General features: G+C 42.5%; 1 protein-coding gene across 9 annotated transcripts in view; it reads right to left on the bottom strand.

The window, feature by feature from the left end:
• TP53BP1 (tumor protein p53 binding protein 1) overlaps nt 1–22,191 on the bottom strand; it is a 107,008-nt gene that overhangs the window by 57,957 nt on the left and 26,860 nt on the right. For 5 of the 9 annotated variants that reach the window (XR_009245611.1, XM_058665961.1, XM_058665957.1 and 2 more), the window contains exons 5-10: nt 12,717–12,823; nt 11,935–12,087; nt 11,486–11,615; nt 9,176–9,342; nt 6,839–6,968; nt 5,582–5,676 (exon numbers count right to left, since the gene is read on the bottom strand). Coding sequence is in view for 8 of the 9 variants with exons in the window: in XM_058665961.1 (XP_058521944.1) it covers nt 5,582–5,676; nt 6,839–6,968; nt 9,176–9,342; nt 11,486–11,615; nt 11,935–12,087; nt 12,717–12,823 (782 nt within the window). In the remaining variant the exon portion in view is untranslated. The remainder of the gene's footprint in view (nt 1–5,581; nt 5,677–6,838; nt 6,969–9,175; nt 9,343–11,485; nt 11,616–11,934; nt 12,088–12,716; nt 12,824–22,191) is intronic. The other 4 variants (XM_058665959.1, XM_058665960.1, XM_058665963.1 and 1 more) reach the window with 2 other exon arrangements.

The following is a 22,191-nucleotide window of genomic DNA, read 5'->3' as shown; positions in this document are numbered from 1 at the left end:
GCAGATAGAAAGATTTGTGTTACGACACTAAATACCTATATAAATCTGACATTTGGGTCAGGTAGCTTGACTCAGAAGATAAGAAAATACACATTAATATACAATATAGAAAAAGATTTTTTATTATTTAAATTTATGTAAGCTGAACCCATGAAGCAGTATCTCTATTTCATTTCCTGTGATGCAAACTCTAAAAAAATTTGTTCTAATAAAATCAAGTCTTTAAATTTATATGTTTTGATTTTGTATTAAAATAGTTTGATATTGGTATAAAGTTAATTCAACTTAATGGTTATTTGTGGAAGGATATTGGGAATCTTTGCCAGTGTGGAACCAGAGCTAGTTGCAAGGTCCTAGGAGAAGGCCCTGGGAGCAGTTAATACAGAAATTAATAGACAGGAAATTCCCTAATCTGCAGGTTTAGATAATAGATCAAAGAGAGGTGTTTCCACTCCCTAGCAGAACAGAAATTAAAAGACTAAGGAAAGGAACCTGGTAGTGTATTGTGTATTAGGGGGCTGTCTCTTTGCTGTTGAAATGTAAATGTCTCAATCCCCCTCCCTGATGCCTACAAGACCACCTCCATTTTAAGTCTGATGCTGTTAATAAACCTCGGCTAACTGACAAAAAAAAAAATTACAATGCAAATAAATTTTCAGAAAAGCTAACAAGTAACAGCAAATTGCATCCAGCAACACTTCCTTTTCCTTCCCTGAGGAAGTTCATCTGGGGATAACCACCCATCCATAAGAAATGGTACACCAGTTCCTCTAAACAACTTTCCTACAACTCTGTTTCCTATTTCATGTGGGAACATTCACATTAACAATTGCATATTCTGCCTTGGATTTTGAAAAGTAGTAAACTTGCTCACCACTCCAATATCAACGTATTATTTCTTTGCAGTAACTGCTGAGTGCAGAGATCCCAGGACAAATTCAGAAGAAAAAATTTCACTGATGTCAAACAGCAGTGATTTAATCAACAAATTGAGAAGGTGCTGGTCCTGACACAAACTGCCCAGGAGGAAACACACAAACTAAATACAAAACACACTGACTTCTCACAGTGTACGACTCACTTGTACACTAACAGGGTGTTCCTTGGAACCCGTCTTGCTAGATAAAGGAAATAGGTTGATAAATCAAGTACCTATGTTTTTTTTTTACATTTTATTATTATTATTATTATCATTTTATGATACAGTTCCACAGGCTCCTGGCATTTCCCTTATCCCCTCCCCAATTTCCACCTCCCACCTAGTTCCTGTCTTACAACCTGATTCCAGCACAACTTCCTCTAGACAACTCACTGTTTATGCCATACAGGTTGCCCTCCAATCAACTTTCACACTGCTGGTTACCCACACTCGCAATCTCAACAGCCTTAGTTGCTTGTTCAGGTTGGCCTCCACCTCACACACCACACTCTAACACTAGTTTGAATCAGTTGCATCAGTAGCCTTTAATAAACCACTACAGCTGTGCTCAGTAACGTCACTGCAGGTTTTTTCCTTTATTAGCATGGCAACACACATTAAGGGCCACTTGTTTTACCCCCTATGTATTAAAAATGCTTCAAACTGTTAACCTTAGACAGCAAAATTTAAAAAAAAAAAATCACATAAACAGCTTGTCTCAAACACTGGTGCAAACGCATTAAACTTAAAATGCAACAAGGGAACATACACTGCTGTATGAGGGGAAAACTGAATCCTAACACATGATGGCAACTATATAAAAACATTTTTGTATTTGCAACATAGAAGAAACTCAAAGGATGTTATCTAAATGCCAATTGTATCTATATCTGAGTTTAGTATCACAGATGATCTGTTTCCTTCTAATTTCTTGCACTTTCCAAAATTTCTACCATAATTTACAACCAGAGAAAAAGAACTTTTGAAAGGATTTCTTTATATTTTTGAAAAGCATAGCTACAGAGAGAGGCAGAGACAGAGATCTTTCATCTGCTGCTTCACTCCCACAAATGGCCACAGGGCAAAGGCCAGGCCAAGCACGAGCTGTAAGCCAGAAATCCCATCCAGGTCTCCCATGGGAGTGGCATAGGCCAAGTGACTTAATCTGCTATATCACAATGCCAGCCCAGAGAAAAAAACATGGTTATTATTTTTTTTCCCCATGTTCAAACTACAGATGCAAAAAAACTGTTCTAAGACTCAGCTAACGGGCTTGGCCCTTGGCATAGCAGGCAAAGCCTCTCTTGCTCTCTCATTCCAGATGGGAGGCCAGCACTGTAGTTAAAGATAAAGCCTGTCATGTGTCTGTGCCGGTCCTCAAAATAAATAAATTTTCTAACACGAAGATGTAACCAAACTTAATTTGCCTTAACACAGTTTTCCTCTGAAGATCTAACCAATGTAATGCTTAAAAGGTTAATCATCTACCAGATACCTACACCAATTACAAGGGAAAAACCTACAAGCCAGAGACAAATTTGGTAGATCGCAGCCTAGGATTAGTTTGTCATGGATAAAGCACACCTGGGAAACAGACAGGCTTACTTACATCACTTCAGAGCAGAGCCATCACGATACCATACTAGATATAACACATATAAACACAACCGAGAGGAACACGGGCTCTGGAGGCAGTGCCTCTGTTCAAAACCTGCCCCTGAACCTTCTGTGCCTCCTTTCCTCACCTACTTCTTAGGACAAAAAGTAATCAAAGACGACACACAGAACTCACCAAAACACCTGGAACCTTGGCTGGCGTGTATTACGTTGGTGCAACCTGCACCACAAGAACCAGAGTTTGAAGAGGAAGCAATACATAGTTAAAACAGAAACGAATACAGGAAGTTTTGGAAGTAGCAGGCCAGAGAATTTTTTTTTTTTTTAAGATTTATTTTCATTGGAAAGTCAGATATACAGAGAGGAGGAGAGACATAGAAGAAAGATTTTTCTTCCAATGAGTCACTCCCCAAGTTAATTGCAATGGCCAGAGCTGAGCCTTTTCCGGGTCTCTCACAGGGGTGTAGGGTCCCAAGGCTTTGGAAGTCCTCAACTGCTTTTCTGGGACACAAGCAGGGAGTTAGATAGGAAGCGGGTCCTGCCGGGATTAGACCGGTGCCCATATGGGACCCTGGCACATGCAATGCTAGGACTTTAGATGCTAGGCTAGGCTACCTAGGCTAGGCTAGCCCAGGCCAGGCCCAGAGCAAGACAGATCTTCTCAGAGAGAACTATTCAATGCCTTTCCTGGCAGCTTTTATTCATTTAGGGAACCCTACTTGATACCAACTTAAGCTACCTGTGGGTCTTTTGTTTCCTGACTAATCGCTATTCCAGCCAAGCGGGCCTCCAGTGGATCACTGCATGCCCACAGAGAGGAGGAGAATGCAACATTTAGTTTCTGTCAGTGTTATCTCCTAGCTTTTGTTTTCCTAAAAAAACGTATTGCAGGTGATAATTACTCCTGTTAGTCTGCAAACTGTGCCCTAGTTTTTCCAATTCCTTGCATTCCTTCCCACAGAACAACGAACTCCAATTGCTGCTCCAGCTGCTTCCTGCTGAGATTTCCTCAAATGCATAGCAGCCCGGCATTTCTAGGGTTGTTAGAACCTTATATTTTGAGAGTTCCGCCTTAAAGGTTTAGTTATAGAGCTTCAGGTGCTAAGGAATTAAAGATCTGAACTATGTGGTGAAAGTTAGTCCAGAGCTTTTTAAGCACAGCTACGGAAAGCAAACGAAGAGAAAACTTGGAAAGTAATTAATTTTGAATGTTCAGACTGGTTGAAGTGTTTGAATTCAGATAGAAAACAGATAAAGGATTTTTACACAATTATCATTTCTCCAAATATTGCAACCTTAGCATCTCAGGAAAAATATTTTGCCTAGAAGACAGGACAGTTAAACACAGTACCAACAACACTTTGCTAGACATGAATGAATATTTTTGAGAGTCACATTGTGATTGGCAAAATATTTCTTCAAAAGTATACTAAGCTTTCATAGCTCTTTATACAGTTTAGAACAGTAGCAAACGATCACAGAGCTATAGAGTTTAGCAAGGCATATAATAATAATGAAAAATAAAGGATCAAACTTAAGAACAAATAAATTGGTATAGACAAAAACTTTACCTAATCTTTTTCTGGGATATCAGGTCTCTTTAAGTAGCTGCTTACAACAGTATTCACTTACTCTGCTTGTTACTCTGGCCAACAAAATTCACAAGACTTGCAGTCAAGACTCCAAGACGTTTTGTGCTAGCCCAGCCAATTCATTCCTCTACTTTCCATTCCCGTGTAGCAATCAGTTTGATGACTCCTCCTGCTTTTGGTAGCAATATTTTCTCTTCAAGGGACCCTGTTTAGGCGCCATCAGCTACAGCCTGGGCAGCATGAACCAGGATTTGAACAGTAAGCAAGGCAGAATTACAAGAAAAGTTTCTGAAAGCTGTGAGCCAGAGGGCTCTTCCAGCAATAAAGAACAATTCAATGCCTTTACCGGCAGCTTTTATTCATTTGCAGTCTTATTTCATAAACTGCCTTCACCTGCTGGTCTTTTAATTCCTGACTAATCACCATCCCGGCCAGGAGGGCCTCAGGAGGAGCATCCATGCCCAGAGCACTCTTCTCTCAATAACATGATACTGACTGCCACTGTTGGTGTATGAGAATGAAAAAAGGAAAACCATAATTTATTGAAAAGGCTTCATGGAATTAATAACTTAGAATTATCCTACATGATTGGAGAATAGGACACAGCAATAGGCTTTGAAAATGAGACAACATAGGCACAGGGAAAGGGAAGCTTTCTTGTCAGACAAGTACTATAAAATGAAGCCCTCAGGGCCCAAGCACAGTAGGCTAGCGGCTAAAGTCCTTGCCTTGAATGCGCAGAGATCCCATTGAGGTGGGGTTCTAATCCTGGCGGTCCCACTTCCCATCCAGCTCCCTGCTTGTGGCCTGGGAAAGTAGTTGAGGACAGCCCCAAGGCCTTGGGACCCTGCAATCCCTGTGGGAGACCTGGAAGAGGTTCCTGGCTTCAGATCAGCGAAGCTCCAGCCTTTGCCGCCACTTGGGGAGTGAGCCAACATACAGAAGATCTTCCTCTCTGTCTCTCCTCCTCTCTGTATATCTGAATTCCCAATAAAAATAAATAAATCTTTAAGAAAAAATTACGTCCTCAAAGGACGAAATGACTAAGACTCTCAGCTACTCACTAACTAGAACTATTCTAATACCCAAAATAACCCACAAAGAGCATAGGAACAACTGGTAGTTCCCTCTCACCAGAAATAGGGTAACGTGTTGCTGTAAACTACTAGGCCTTGAGTAGTAATTCCGATTCTTAATCATACTATTTCCCTCAAGTTCAAGGCTAAGAACATAAATTTTTTTTCTTTGAGGAAATCTTAAAAACTGCTATCAATGCAGAAGTCTCAGAATACAAACCTAAAAAACTACAGACTGAGTAAGGAGAGCACTTTATATAAGCCCACCACCTTGAAGGTCAGGCAGACACTGAGTCCTGCAGATCGGTGCTGGTCACGGCGTTCTAAAGCACTGAGGAAACAGTGCGTCCTGCAAGGCCACATCAGTGAAAGCTCACCTTTTCTCCCTTCTTGCTCGGTGGGACTGCTGGGAACAATGAAAGGGGTCGATCGGAAAGCATCAGGGGAAGGAGCAACAACATCTGAGGAATTCCTTCATATAAAAAAAGAGAACCACAAGGTTATTTATACCATAGCCACAGTTTCTGTACTTGTTTTGACTTCTTCATAGCAAGTATCCAGGTATCTGGCCAGATACTTAACATTTCTTCCAACAGCCCTCTGAGGCTGGAATTATTTTCCATACCTGACATTTCTAATTTATATACATATATTATATATGTGTATATTATATATACACACACACACACACACAAGGTGAAAGACCAGACACAAGGACATCATTACTGACAAGCAGGATGACCAAGAACTAAAAAATGAATCATGTGTAAACTTCCAATTTAAGCGGAAAAAAATTCCATTTTTTGCCTAATAAGAAAGCTCTGCCATTGCAACACAGTAAAGCCATAGTTTAGTGGGTGCCAGTTTGAGTTGTGGCTGCTTCACTTCTGATCCAACTCCCTGTTAATTTACCTAGGAAAGCACAGAGGATGGCCCAGGTGTTTGGCTCTGCAATCCACAGCAGACACAGAAGAGTCTCAAGGCTCCTGGCTCCTGGCTTTGAATCAGTCCAGCTCTGGTCATCGAGGCAATTTAGTGACTGAACCAGCAGATAAGAGTCTCTCTCTTTGTAACTCTTTAAAATAGAAATAAGTACATGGGCCCGGCGTGATGGCTCACTGGGCTAAACCTTCACCTTGCACGTTCCGTGATCTTATAATGGGCACCAGTGCCAGTCCCGAATGCTCTACTTCCCATCCAGCAATTGTAGCCCAGGAAAGCAGTAGAGAATGGCCCAAAGCCTTGGGACCCTGCAACTGTGAGAGAGACCTGGAAGAAGATCCTGGCTCCTGCCTTCAGACGAGCTCAGTTCAAGCCTTTGCAGCCATTTAGGGAGTGAACCAGTGGGTGGAAAAATAATCTTACTTTGTTTTTGTCTATGTCTCTAACTCTGCCTTTCAAATAAATATATCTTTTTTAAAAAAGGACATTTTCTTCCCTAGAGAAACCTTTACAATGAAACTATTAAACTTCCAAATGGAAAAACAAATCTGACTTCTATAGTGTCACGAAGTTCTATCTTTTGGTTTCAAAAAGAATTCTGGACTAGCCAGCAACATTAACTTTTTCAACCATCGCCTAAGTTCCTGAGGCGCACGTTGCCTTGACCCAAGTTAAACTTCAGGTTAACTTACGTGGAAAGACTCTCCTGAGCCAGAGATCTCTGACCAGACAACTGCAGGAGGTGCAGAGTGGTGGCAGGTGTGGAAACCAGAGTACAATCACGTTCCTCTCTCGTAGGAGTAGAGCAACCATCAGAAGCTACTGGAAAAAGAATAAGCTCTGGCTGCGTTTATTTCTCAGAATGACATTACTGAGTTACCAAAGATAACCACTCAGCATGCAAAGAATAATACCTGGATTCCCAACCAAATTCCAAGAGAGTAGAAACTATTTTAATTGGAGTGTAATCAATGCAATGTCACAAGACTACAAATGTTGCGCTTACAGTAATCTTCTCCCATATTATGGGTTTAATAAAAAATTCATTAAAAATGTCCTTAGTCATTTCTGTTATGATAAAAGCTTGGAGAGAAAAAGCCAGAATTCTTACACCTCTACATGCTGGCCCTATCAACACAATTTTTATGGGGCCTTTTATCCCAAGATATACATAACGTGAAATAAAGCTCATGCCACGATGTAGACAGGAGAAGTCATAACAACACATGGTAGCCAACTCTGGCTTCGTGGTTAAGCTACCACCTGCAGCACCAGTATTCCACCTGGGCACAGTTCCAGTCATTGCAGATTCACTTCTAATCCAACTCCCTGCTAATGTTCCTGGAACAGCAGTGGAGGAAGGCCCAAGTGCTTCAACCCTGCACCCAAATGGGAACCGCAGAACAATCGCCTGGCTCCTGGCTCCAGACTGGCCCTACACAGGCCACTGAGGCCATCTGGAGAGCAAACCAGTAGATGAAAAATCTCTGTTTCTCCCTCTCTTTCGAAACTGCCTGCCAAATAAACAAACAAGCTTTCTTTTTTTCTTTTTTTAATTTATTTTTATTGGAAAGGCAGATATACAGAGAGGAGGAGAGACAGTGAGAAAGATCTTCCATCCAATGGTTCACTCCCCAAGTGGCCGCAATGGCTGGAGCTGAGCCAATCCGAAGCCAGAGCCAGGAGCTCTTCCAGGGTCTCACACACGAGTGCAGGGTCCCAAGGCTTTGGGCTATCCTCCACTGCTTTCCCAGGCCACAAGCAGGAAGCTAGATATGAAGCAGGGCTGCTGGGATTAGAACCGGCGCCCATATGGGATCCCGGCGCGTGCAAGGCGAAGACTTCAACCACTACGCTATCACACCAGGCCCAACAAATTTTCTTTAAAAAGACCAAAAAACTTTTTTGGGGGGGAGGGGGAGATGTGTGGAGTGAAAACACATAACACCTATAGGAACTTTCATAATTAGAACCTGGGCTGCTTCAGAGGAGGCAGAAAATGCTAATATATTGATTAATAAAAGGATGCACACACATTACTAATGAGTTTTCTAATGGTCCCTTCTCTTTTGCGATAAACGAAGTAATCAATTACATTAGTCCAAAATATAACAGGCGAAAAGTGGGTAAAGCAACCACATACAAAAACAGCATCCCACATGGGTACCAGTTCAAGTTCTGGCTGCTCCACTTCTGATTCAGCTCCTTGCTAACGTGCCTGGGAAAGCAGTGGAGCATGCCTCAAACATTTGAGCCCCCGTACCCACACAGTGACCCAGAAGAAGCTCCTAGCTCCTAGATACTGAACAGCCTGGTTCAAGCAGCTGTGGCCATTTGAGAAGAGAATAAGCAGATAAAAAAGCTCTTTACCTCTTCTCTGTGTAAGTCTGCCTTTCAAAAATAAAAAAAAACACAGATAAATCTTGGGCCTGGCGTAGTGGCCTAGTGAGTAAGTCTTCACTTTGAATGTGCCGGCACCCCATATGGGTGCACTTCATGTCCCAGCTGCTCCACTTCCCAGCCAGCTCCCTGCCTATGGTCTGGGAAAGCAGCAGAAGACAGCCCAAAGCCTTGGGACCCTGCACCCGCATGGGAGACCATGGGAAGAAGCTCCTGGGTCTTGGCTTCGGATCAGATTATCTCAATTCTGGCAATTGCAGCCATGTGGGGAGTGAAGCGACAGAGTGAAGATCTTTCTCTCATCTCCCTCCCTCTTTAAATCTGCCTTTCCAATAAAAATAAATAAATCTTTAAAGAAATTAAACACTAAGAAAACATATCATAATGAAGAAATGACTATTCTGTTGATAATACTAAGTTTACAATATTAACAGTATGTCTAACAGTATGTCTTCATTTCCGAGAGGAAATTATAATCAGCTAGAAATGCATTTTCATAAAAATACATTTTCGATACATAACACAAAAAAATATGCACTCACGTACAGTGCTTTCTAACAAACAGTAGTCTCAGAATTGAAGTAAGTTTAGATCTTAGCGGAAGAGGAGAAAGCAATCACTCTCCATACCTGTCTTGTTGCTCTGGTCAAACAAATCTTCCTGAGTTGACAAAATCTCAGGCTCCAGTGACTTCTGAATCTGCAGGGCACCTTCCACAACTGCCTGAGCAGACATCTGTTCTTTTAGTTCCACAGCAGCAAGTGACACTTTAGGACTAGAAGGTATGTCTTCTGATCTAGAAAATTCACACAACCAGGATAGTGACTAAATAAGCGGCTTTCACTGGTTAGCCTGTTGTTCTTTAATAATTTCAACAATTCCAAAAGCTCTAATCAACACAATATCTACTGAAAGTGAAGTAAGTTATTCTTCATAATGATACACAGTCCTCAGTCCTTTGAAATTCTGTTTCAGTTTCTCACACAGAAATACCTTTCTTCAGCTCTGCTCACCACTGCCTTGTCTGCTATCCACAATCTCTGATCAATGACATGAGGATTTGTTACATATGCTGTTACCTCAACCTGTGCTGGGGATTCCGATTCCACAGAGGAGCAGTACAGAGCACTTGGATGTGAGCGACCCACTGTGGTGGTGACATGTTATCTTCCTCTCACCTTTTCATTTGCTCTGCCCAAGCCAAACTCTACACCAACACTCCACACCAATACTACTTACACGTGGTAAGATACTCAGGTTGGCCTCTTCCTAGAAACTCACAAGGATCACCTGTTCTACACCACTCCTTTAACAGTAACAGGCTGAACTCTAACTTCTAAATAGCACAAATTTTACCCATTGTTAAGCCAGGTGTTTCACATTAGAAAAACAACTTCTTTTTTAAACAAAATTCATTTTATTTAGATTGAAACAAACTTTACAAAATCAATTTTCTTCACCAAAAATAAGAGCAATCTTCTGTATTATTTCTAGATAAACCACAAAATATGTTCTTCTGTAGGTTTTCCAGGCTTCACTTATAAATCAAGACAAGGCAGTAGTCATGGAAAAAGAGGAAAACAGAGAAGTCAGCTTTTGGTATCCATGACCTCTAACCCTGTCTTGACCATTAAACACAACTCAATACTCAAATTTGTTCAGAAACTTGCTCCTCAACGTCTCTATTAAAATAACACATGGTGCCAGTGCAGGTGTCATAGCATGCTGACCTGACCCATCACCTGTAACACCAACATCCCACCTGGGTGCCACTTCACGTCCCAAATGCTTCACTTTTAATCCAGCTTCCAATTAATGGCCGGCGCAAGCAGCAGGGGAAGACCAAAGTCCTTGGAGACCCAGAAGAAGCTCCAGGCTCCCAGTTATGCGCCAGCCCAGCTCTGGTCACAGAGGCTATCTGGGGAGTGAACCAGCAGATGATGATCTGTCTCTCCCTCCCTCTCCTTCAGTATTTTTTTTTTTTCTTTAAAGGTTTATTCATTTTATTACAGCCAGATATACACAGAGGAGGAGAGACAGAGAGAAAGATCTTCCATCCCATGTTTCACTCCCCAAGTGAGCCGCAACGGGCCGATGCGCGCTGATCCGAAGCAGGGAACCAGGAACCTCTTCCGGGTCTCCCATGCGGGTGCAGGGTCCCAATGCATTGGGCCGTCCTCAACTGCTTTCCCAGGCCACAAGCAGGGAGCTGGGTGGGAAGTGGAGCTGCCGGGATTAGAACTGGCGCCCATATGGGATCCCGGAACTTTCAAGGCAAGGACTTTAGCCGCTAGGCCACACGGCCGGGCCCGGCCCCAGTATTTCTTTCAAGTAAAATAGATAGATTTTTTTTTTTAAAAAGAAGAAGAAAAAAGAAAACACACAATACTGAAAGTTATTCATCCCCTTTCCAAACCGGAACCATCTTAGTTTTCCATCACCATATTTAAACTTCAGCCATTAGAGGCAAAGTGATTTTGAATATAATCATCACAGAACTCACAGGGTCTAGGAAAATTCCTGTACCTATGCACTACCAGATACAGGATGCCAAAGGACCTGTAAGAATCTGAGTGGCGCTCCTCTAGCACAAAAATAGTATGCTTCCAAATACAGTATTCATGTGACTCCTTATAATAGCAGAGAGATTACAAAGATTTCCCACAGAAAGACAGTGCTCTTCAGAAGAAAACTGTACAAGGGCAAGATTACAAAGTTATGGCTATAGTTACAGCAGTATATGCCTAACTTAAGACGAAAACAGAGTGAGGCATCATAAACAATGTTACTATATAATCACTGTTTAGTTAGAGCAGAAAAATACCTCGTACATACAAAGGGAAAAAATTCTAAAAACGATTACTACCTGACAAAATGAAAACAGCATAACCTTCGAGCAAAAAGCCATTAATGTGCTTAGCACTGACCATGGTTCTCACCTTACTGGTGCTGCACTTTGCTCTTCCACCACAGGTGCATCCTTACTGAGCTGTGTCGTCACCGAGGTGTCTGTGCTGGGCTGTTCCACCATGGGGATATCTTCCTTGGACTGTTCTTCATGCTTAGTTGCTTCAAGTTTCAGAAAACAGAAAAACAATCTCGAATTTTTTCAAAGTGCTAGATGCAGTCTCAAATGCTTTTTCAAAAGGCAAAGATTTCGACAGAGGTCCAATTTAAACACATACTGAAGCATCACTCCAAAAAGAAATTAACCAACTGCTTACTAACAGAAAACCCAATCTGCAAAGTTCATCAACTGACAGATATTTAACATAAAATTCTGCAACCTGGCTACATTATATTGACTTAGATAGTAACAAAACTTACTGAAAAAAAAATTAGCTCTAGCACAACATGAAAACACAACTCCAAACACCAGAAAACATACCAGTATTTGCATCCACATCAGATAATCTGGTAGGAGCAGAGTTGGTGGTCAATGACTGTAGTTTTTCTCTGTCCACTTCACATGTCACATTAAGTTCCTCAACATCCTGGCTTTGGGAAAGCTCCAGAACCCCAAAGCCTAATTGTGATGATTCTAGGAACAAAGCTCTAAGAAATTAGGTACCATCCCACAACATTATCAATTAGCAAACTGTAGTCCTTCTACAAAATGCTAATGTTAGACAAGCCTTTGATATCAATCCCCCACCTGCCAAACTTCTTCCCCACAAAATCAAGAATATGTACATTGAAAACAAATGGGGAGAACAAATGTCTAATCTAGTGGTAAAGATTCTTATGTCCCACATTAGAGTGCCTGAGTGCAATGTTCAGCTCCAGCACCTGACTCCAGTTTCTCACCAATACAGATCCCGAGAGACAGGGCTGTTGGCTCAAATACTGGAAACCACACCAACCATAAATCGTACCCCAATACAATTCAGATTATATTTCCATAAAACACACATTTCAAAAATATTTTCAACTTGAATAAAAAGCACAATATGCACAAAGTGAGCTATGCAATAAATGACAAATTCCTAAATTCCACAGAATTAAATCACACAAATTAAACAGAATATCTTAAATTGCTAGTAAATTCTGTATGACTCTTCAATTTAATTATGAGAAATACATACCATGATAATTTAGATATCTGCATGCTCATGTTAAAGAAACGCAGACCACACTAAAAGAAACAAGGCCTTCAAGAAGATACAATACCTTCAACACCATCATCTGAAGAATCTTTCTCACTTTTCTCCTCTTCTAGATCGTCCTCCTTTGCTTCCCCCACTGTAAGAGCAGATTCCACTGGCATTCCAACAATACTACAGAGCAAAAAGAACACAATCATATAGGTTAGGGCACTTTGCTCACACCACTCTGAATTCTACTGTGACTCCCCCACTGACGCCAACTATTTCTTAGCCAAATCTAAGAAAGAACAAAACATCACTGTTATAAACTTATGTATCAAAAATAAGTTAATACCATAAGCTCTGTTTACAAGAAAACATTTGCAACACATAAAATGGCAAGTCTCCATTAATTTTTTTTATTTATTTTTACTACAAAGTCAGATACACAGAGAGGAGGAGAGACAGAGAAGAAGATCTTCCACCCGATGATTCACTTCCCAAGTCACTGGGAATCATTTTGGATCGGTGTGCAAGGATCCAAAGCCAGGAGCCAAGAACCTCCTCCAGGTCTCTCACATGGGTGCAGGATCCCAAAGCTTTGGGCCATCCTTGACTGCCTTCCCAAGCCACAAGCAGGGAGCTGGATGGGAAGCAGGGCTGCCAGGATTAGAACTGTAGCCCATATGAGATCTTGGGACATGCAAGGCAAGGACTTTAGACACTGGGCTACCATGCCAGACCTGACACAACTTTTTTTTTAAAGATTTATTTTTTTTTAATATTTATTTATTTTTATTTCAAAGTCAGATATACAGAGAGGAGGAGAGACAGAGAGGAAGATTTCCGTCCAATGTTTCACTCCCCAAGTGATCGCAATGGCTAGTGCCCCTCTGATCCGAAGCCAGGAGCCAGGAACCTCCTCCAGGTCTCCCACACGGGTGCAGGGTCCCAAGGCCTTGGACTGTCCTCGACTGCTTTCCTGGGCCACAAGCAGGGAGCTGGATGGAAAGTGGAGCTGCCAGGACTAGAACCGGCACCCACATGGGATTCTGGCGCGTTCGGGGTGAGGACTTTAGTCGCTAGGTCACTGCACCGGGCTACGACTTTAAATGTTAAAGTCATAAAAAAAAACTCTAGGATATAAATGGACAACACAGGACAACTGAGAAAAGAAATATAGCTATCTTAACCATGGAACAAAATCAGTGCTTGGACTGATGCACCAACATGGGAAATGTAAATGAAACTCCTGGTTTTGGCCTGGCCCCATCCTATCTTTGTCTCTCGCTCTCATTCTGTAACTCTTTCAAATAAATAAGCAGATCATTAGAAGATCTTTCTCTTTGCCTCTCCTTCTCTCTATAAGTTTGCCTTTCCAATAAATAAACCTTTATAATAAATAAATCTTTATTTTAAAAAAAAACATAAGGGCCCAGCGTGTTAGCCTAGCAGCTAAAGTCCTCGCCTTGAAAGCTCTGGGATTCCATATGGGTGCCAGTTCTAATCTTGGCAGCCCAGCTTCCTATCCAGCTCCCTGCTTGTGGCCTGGGAAAGCAGTCAAGAACGGCCCAAAGCCTTGGGTTCCTGCACCCGTGTGGAAGACCTAGAAGAAGGTCCTGGCTCCCAGCATCAGACTGGCGCAGATCCAGCTGTTGCCGTCACTTGGGGAGTGAATCACTGGACAGAAGATCTTCCTCTCTGTCTCTCCTCCTCTATGTGTATCTGCCTTTCCAATAAAAATAAATCTTTAAAAAAAAATAACAAAATAAATAAGAGGAGTCAGCAACCAGGCTTGGCGGGCTGACCTCCGCCTCCAATGCTGGCATCCCAAAGGGCACTGGTTAAAGTCCCGTCTGTTCCACTTCCAATCAAGCTCCCTGCTAATGCAGCTGCGAAGGCAGAGGAAGATGCCTAGGTGCTGGGGTCCCTGCACTCACATGACAGACCTGAAGGAAAATACTGGCTCCTGGATTCGATCAGCCCAACCTGTCCACAGCAGCCATTGTGAGTGAACCAGCAGATGGAAGATTTTCTGCCTCTCATTCTCTCTATATATAAAGTTGGCCATTCAGAGAACATTGTGACATAGAGGATTAAGCCACCACATGCAACAACAGCACCCATATGGGTCCCCATTCGGTCCTGGCTGCTCCACATATGATAATGCATCTTGAAAAGTGGCATAAGATGGACCCAATGCGATAGTCTAGTGGCTAAAGTCCTCGTCTAGCACACACTGGGATCCCATATGGGTGCTGGTTCTAATCCTGGTGGCCCTGCTTCCCATCCAGCTCCCTGCTTGTGGCCTGGGAAAGCAGTCGAGAACGGACCAAAGCCTTGGGACCCTGCACTCGCGTGGGAGACCCAGAAGAAGGCCCAGGCTCCTGGCTTCAGATTGGCTCAGCTCCGGGCATTGCAGCCACTTGGGTAGTGAATCAATGGATAGAAGATCATCCTCTCTGTCTTTCCTCCTCTCTGTGTATCTGCCTTTCAAAAAAAAAGTAGATCTTTGAAAGAAGGAAACAAGAAAGGAAGGAAGGAAGGAAGAGAAAGGAAAGAAAGAGAAAGAAAGAAGAGAGAGAGAGAGAGAGAGAGAGAGAAAGAAAGAAAGAAAGAAAGAAAGAAAGAAAGAAAGAAAGAAAGAAAGAAAGAAAGAGGAAGAAAAAAAGAAAGAAAAAGTAGCAGAAGATGGCCCAAATATAAAGGCCCCTGTCTCCTACACTGGAGACTATGGAGACTCTGAAAGAGTTCCTGGCTTCAGCCTTGCCAGCCCAGGTATTGAGACCATTCAGGGAGTGACCCAGCAGATGGAAGATTCTGATTTTCTCTTTCTTTCCAAAACTCTGTGTTGCAAATAAGGCTGTTGCTGTGGCAATGCACGTTAAGCTACCACACAGGTATCTCACATTGGAGTGCCAGTTCGGGTCCTAGCTGCTGTTTCTGACCCAGCTTCCTGCTACTGTGCTGGAAAAGCAGAAGATGGCCCTGTCACTCACACAGCATGCCCAGATGGATTTAAAAGACCTCTTGGCTTCATCACCGATAAGCCCTAGCCATTGTGGCAATCTGGGGAATAAATAAGTGGATAGAAGAACTCAGGATGGCTGTCTGACTAAATGTCTCTTTCTCTCTTTTCCCTCCACTCTCCCTCAAGACCTTTCTACTTCTCATTCTCTACGCATGGACTGCACTTCTCACCTCAGCTAACAGCAGAGATCACCGGCACCAGGTTAGAAAGGTTCCTGTCACACAGGGAGAAGACCTGAGTTGAACTGCCGCATCAGCCAGGTCTAGTCCCAGCCTTCGTGGGTATTTGCAGAGAGAATCAGTGCGTACGAGCTAACGTAAACGCTCACTCTATCAAGTGCTCATCTACTCTCTCTCTACCTCCACAAATGAAATCGCTAACAGAAAGACATTTTGGGAGCCCAACGCAACGGCTCAATGGCTAAATCCTCACCTTTCAAGACGCCAGGATCCCATATGAGCGTCTGTTCGTGTCCCTGCTTGTGGCCTGGGAAAGCAATAGAGAATGGCCCAAAGCCTTGGAACCCTGCACCCGTGTGGGAGACCCAGAACAAGATCCTGGCTCCTGACTTCATATCAGCTCAGCTTTGGCAATTGTGATCACTTGGGGAGTCAGAAAATGGAAGATCTTTCTCCTTCCCTCCTCTTCTCTGTAAAAATCTGACCTTCTGGGGCTCGGCAGCGTGGCCTAGTGGCTAAGGTCCTTGCCTTGATCCCATATGGCCGCTGGTTCTAATCCCGGCAGCTCCACTTCCTCTCTGTCTCTCCTCCTCTCAGTATATCTGACTTTGTAATAAAAATGAAAAAATAAATCTTTAAAAAAAAAAAAAATCTGACCTTCTGGGCTTGGCAGTGTGGCCTAGTGGCTAAGGTCCTCGCCTTGATCCCATATGGCCGCTGGTTCTAATCCCGGCGGTGCCACTTCCTCTCTATCTCTCCTCCTCTCAGTATATCTGACTTTGTAATAAAAATAAAATAAATCTTTAAAAAAAAAATCTGACTTTCCAATAAAAATGAAAAAAAAAGACATTTTTGATAAACTGGGAAAATCCTGGGTATAAACTGGTGTGATTATGGTGTTATGCTCAAATAGAATAATGTACTGACTCTTAGCCAACAAATCCTGAAGCACTAAAGATGAACACTGACTGGTATCTGCAACCTAGCTTTAAATGATTCAGCACATTCATATGTACCTGCCCCCAAACACACACAACACAATCATACACTCCCATCTCTTGGACAAATTTAAACTTCCATAATAATAATAATCTCAAGGGAAAATGTTCAGTTTTAACTGTCACAGGAAAAAGGCTCATGTTAATTTAAAAGGTCAGGAAACATATACACTTTACATTCCATATTTCACAATGTAAATCAAATGAACAAGAAAAGGCAAAATACATCAGAATCTTTACAACCATTAACTTCTTATTTTTTTTTTACAACCATTAACTTCTTTGTGGCAGAGTATAAATGATTTTTTTTTGCATCCTTACAACTTCCTATACACTTAATATTCCCTACAAAGAACAAAAAGCATAATTTTAATAAGCACAAAATAAGGTAAACTGGCACATTTTTGGGACTGTGATCTAAGAAAAAGGACTAAATGAAATCTGTACAAAAATAAGAGTGTTATCGACAGAACCTAAAAGATCAGATACATGACCTTGAGAAATAGAAAAACATAGAAAATCCAAGAATATATGTGGCAAAATGTGCAAGAGAAGCAATGTAAAACAGTATAAAACCAAACACCTTGGCTTTTCCTCATGTCCCTGAACTCCATTGGGAGTCTTGGGGAGGCTGTGGAGCTCTTCAGCTCCCCTCATCCAGCTTTGAGCACCTCTGCAAGTTAAACCATCTCCCCAGAGCTCCAGAGTGGCATGCCCAATTGTCTCCTCAGCATCTCCACTTGTCTACTGTAAAGGCAGCTCAGTTTTTAACATGTTTAAAACTGAACCTTGCCTCCTGTGGTCTTCCCTAGCTCAATTAGCAGCCACCCCAATTTCAAATTGCTGGAACTAAAAACCTGAAATCACTGTTACCAATTCCCTAGCTCTCAACTACACACCTGATCAATTTAAATTCTCAAATACTCAAATCTCACTATTCTTCACCTCCTTCTCGCCTAGTCCCGTCACTTCTTTATCTTGTCTAAATTATTTCAATAGCCTCCTACTTGGCCTTCAGTCTCTGCACCTGTTTCCATGTCTAATCCTGAGTCAGCAGACAGTGATCTTATTAAAAATACAATTCAGATCATGTCATTTTTCTGCTCAAAACCTTTCAATATTCTTCCATGTCACTGACAGGAGTGAAATCTCTCACTATGGCCCATAAAGACCATCTGAATTCAGTTGCAATTTTCCTTCTCTCGACTTCCGCTACTCTTTCAGTTACTGTACTCTAGCCACACTACCTGTCTTGACATTTCTCAAACACCCCAGCTATCCTCACACGTCAGGGCCTTGTATTTGCCATTCTCTACGCATGGACTGCACTTACCAGCCCAGCTAACTTAAGCAGAGATCGCCTCTAATCAGCACAACATCCCCTAGCTGCTCAAGTAGCTGATTAACTTGTAATTCCTCTGCTGTTTCTTATTCCCTTTCCTGCTTTACTCTTCTCTTCAGTCTGTATCAGCAATCAACCTACTACTTTATTTGTGAAAAGAATGAAAACACAAGCTACAGAGTGGCCAAAAACATTTGCAAAAACTTGTACTGCTATAAGGGTACCTCAAAAAATGTATGGGGGCTGGAACTGTGGCGTAGCCCACTGTGCTTCAGCCTGTAATGCTAGCATTCCACCTGCAACTCAGTTCCCTGCCAACAGTGTGAGAAGGCAGAGGAAGAGGATCAAACTCCCTTAAAGCCCACAACCACAGGGGAGACCCGGAAAAAGTTCCTGGCTCCTGGCTAATCAGAGGGTATATCTCTCTCATTCTCTCTGTAACTGCCTTTCAAACAAACAAACCTTTAAAAAAAAAAAAATTGTGGAGGGCCCAGCGCAGTAGCCTAGTGGCTAAAGCCTTGCCTTGCATGCACCGAGATCCCCTATGGGCACTGGTTCTAATCCTGGTGGCCGCGCTTCCCATCCACCTCTCACTGCTTGTGGCCTGGGAAAGCCTTTCCAATAAAAATAAATCTTTAATTAATTAATTAATTAAATTTTGAGGAAGAGAGCCCAGAGTCATAGCCTAGCACCTACAGTCCTCGCCTTCAGCATGCCAGGATTGAAAGTGGGCACCTGTTCGTGTCCCAGCAGCCCCGTTGCCCATTTAATTCCCTGCTTAACCAGGGAGCCAGTCGAGGACAGCCCAAAGCTTTAGGACCCTGCACCTGCATGGGAGACCTGAAGAAGGTTCCTGGCACCTAGCTTCAGCCTCCTCACCATTCTTGGCAAGCATTTGAGGATAAACCAGAGTAGGATTTTTGTCTCTCAAATCAATAATTTAAAAGAAACAAAAAAGCATTTTGGTATACAAAAACAAACAAAAAAGCTAGAATCCATCAAGTTTTTCCACAATATGTACTTTTTTATTGGGCCCGGCAGCATGGCCTAGTGGCTAAAGTCCTCGCCTTGAAAGCCCCGGGATCCTATATGGACGCCGGTTCTAATCCCGGCAGCTCCACTTCCCATCCAGCTCCCTGCTTGTGGCCTGGGAAAGCAGTCGAGGACGGCCCAAAGCTTTGGGACCCTGCACCCGCGTGGGAGACCCGGAAGAGGTTCCTGGTTCCCGGCATCGGATTGGCACGCACCGGCCCGTTGCGGCTCACTTGAGGAGTGAAACATCGGATGGAAGATCTTTCTTTCTGTCTCTCCTGCTCTCTGTATATCCGGCTTTCCAGTAACAATAAAATCTTTAAAAAAAAAAAAGAAATCTTTTTTATTAAAACAACTGTCTTTGGCACGGTGCAATAGCTTGGAAGCTAAAGTCCTCGCCTCGAATGCGCCAGGATCCCACATGGGCGCTGGTTCTAATCCCGGCAGCTCCACTTTCCATCCAGCTTCCTCCTTGTGGCCTGGGAAACCAGTTAAGGATGGCCCAAAGCCTTAGGATCCTGCACCCATGTGGGAGACCTGAAGGAAGTTCCTGGCTCCTGGCTTTGGATCAGCACAGCACCAGCCATTCTGGCTACTTGGGGAGTGAAACATCAGACAGAAGATCTTCCTCTCTGTTTCTCCTCCTCTCTGTATATTCAACTTTGCAATAAAAATAAAATATTTAAAAGAACTGTCTTAATCTGACAAAAGAAATGGCAATCCAATAGTATTATTTTCTTTATAATACACATATAGAGTTTTACAGCCATACAAAAACTAGGAAAATAACATTAAAAAGTAGAAATACGAACTTTTAAAACTGTTTGAACCAAGGGTGGGAAATAGTGTATTTTTCAATGCAAACCCTTTATACAGTAAACTATGTGATTACCTTATGCTGATTAAAAAAAATATTTACTGCATCAAATCAAAAGCTACAACTTTGTTTGAAACACCTTTTGAAAAGAATGAAAAGATAAGCTACAGAGCAGTAACAAAGCATATATCCTACAAAATGTAAAGGTCTGGCCTATAGGTCAAAATAAGGCCCATGAAATCACTTAGTCTGTCCCTGCCCAGGCAACCACAGGCAAGACTGGAAAGTCAATATAACTGTATCAGACTACAGCAAGCTAATTTTCAAGCTAATACTTTTTATGGCCAGTAATGATGTTATAAATATCTTAATGGCTCTTGATAGAAAAAAAAGTGTCCCACCCTTAAAAGGTCTAAAGAAAACCCTTAAAACACAGCAGTGAGAAAAATTAACAACCCAATTAGAAAAGAGGCAAAAAGCATTGACAGACATTCCCTTGAAAAGAATGACAGATGGCAAACAAGCACACAAAAAGATGCTCAACATCATTAGCCACTGGGAAAACACAAACAAGAACCACAAGAGTTATCACCACACACTCATCAGAACTGCTAATTTAAAAAAGCACAGGCGGGCATGGGTGGCCTAGCGGCTAGAACGTGCCGGATCCCATATGGACACCGGTTCTAATCCCAGGGCGTTGATTCTCATCCTGCTCCCTGCTTGTGGCCTGGGAAAGCAGTGGAGGATGGCCCAAAGCCTCGAGACCCTGCACCCACGTGGGAGACCCAGAAGAGTATTCGGGCTCCTGGCTTCAGACTGGTGCAACTCCAGCTGTTGCAGCTGCTTGGGGAGTGAATCATCAAATGGAAGCTCTTCCTCTCTGTATACCTGACTTTCCAATAAAAATAAATAAATCTTAAAAAAAAAAAAAAGAGCACTGGCATAAAACAAACAAAAGTTCAGACCACCTGAAAAAATACATATATTGCAAAAACACCTACTGTTAGGACGGGGAGAAATTCTACAATACTAGTAGAAGTACAAAATGGTACAGCCACTCTAAGAAACTACCTATGCAACTACCAGACAACCTAGCAATCATAGGTCTGGGCATTTATCCCAGAGAAATGAGGGTTTACAATCACACAAAAACCCACACACAAATGTTAGCAGCTTTGTTCAGAATAGCCAAAACCTGGAAAACTACCAGATGTCTTTCAGCAGGTGAACAGGGAAACAAACTAAGATATATCCATACCATGGAAGACCATGGAAGAAGAATTACTAAAACATGCCAAAATTGGATTAATTGGTCCTGACTAGAAAACATCCAAAGAGCTATACTGACTATAATGACTCGAAAAGATCCAAAAAACATCCAAAGCCAAAAGGTTACAGTCCACACGTAACATTTTGAAATGACAAACATTTACAGGTGCAGAATGGGTTACTGGTTGCCTGGGGTGCTGGTATGGAAGGAGTGAGGTACCTATAGCTCTAGAGCAGCAGCAGTAGGTACCCTTGTGGTATTTTAACTGTTCAGTATCTTTTTTTTTTTTAAAGATTTATTTTATTTTTATTACAAAGTCAGATATACTGAGAGGAGGAGAGATAGAGAGGAAGTGGAGCTGCCGGGATTAGAACCAGCGGCCATATGGGATAAAGGAAAGGACCTTAGCCACTAGGCCATGCTGCCGAGCCCTGTTCAGTATCTTGACAGTAGTGGCAGATATACAAACCTAGACAACTGATAAACTATAAATAAACGCATGTATATAAATAAAATGAAATTTGAATAAATTTGGTGAATTTTTCAGAATCAACATCCTGGCTATGAGATTACACTATAGTTTTTCAAAACATTATAGGGCCTGGCGTGACAGCGTAGTGGTTAAAGTCCTCGCCTTGTGCGCACCAGGATCCCATATGGCCGCCAGTTCTAATCCCAGCAGCCCCGCTTCCCATCCAGCTCCCTGCTTGTGGCCTGGGAAGGCAGTCGAGGACGGCCCAAAGCCTTGGGACCCTGCACCCGCGTGGGAGACCTAGAAGAGCTCCTGGCTCCTGGCTTCAGATTGGCTCAGCTCCAGCCATTGCGGCCACTTGGGGAGTGAACCATTGGATGGAAGATCTTTCTCTCTGTCTCTCTTCCTCTCTGTAT

Source organism: Ochotona princeps, chromosome 6, assembly GCF_030435755.1.
Source record: "Ochotona princeps isolate mOchPri1 chromosome 6, mOchPri1.hap1, whole genome shotgun sequence".
NCBI classification, from domain to species: Eukaryota; Metazoa; Chordata; class Mammalia; order Lagomorpha; family Ochotonidae; genus Ochotona; species Ochotona princeps.
Note: the sequence above shows the minus strand (reverse complement) of the source record. Positions and strands in the feature narration are given on the sequence as shown.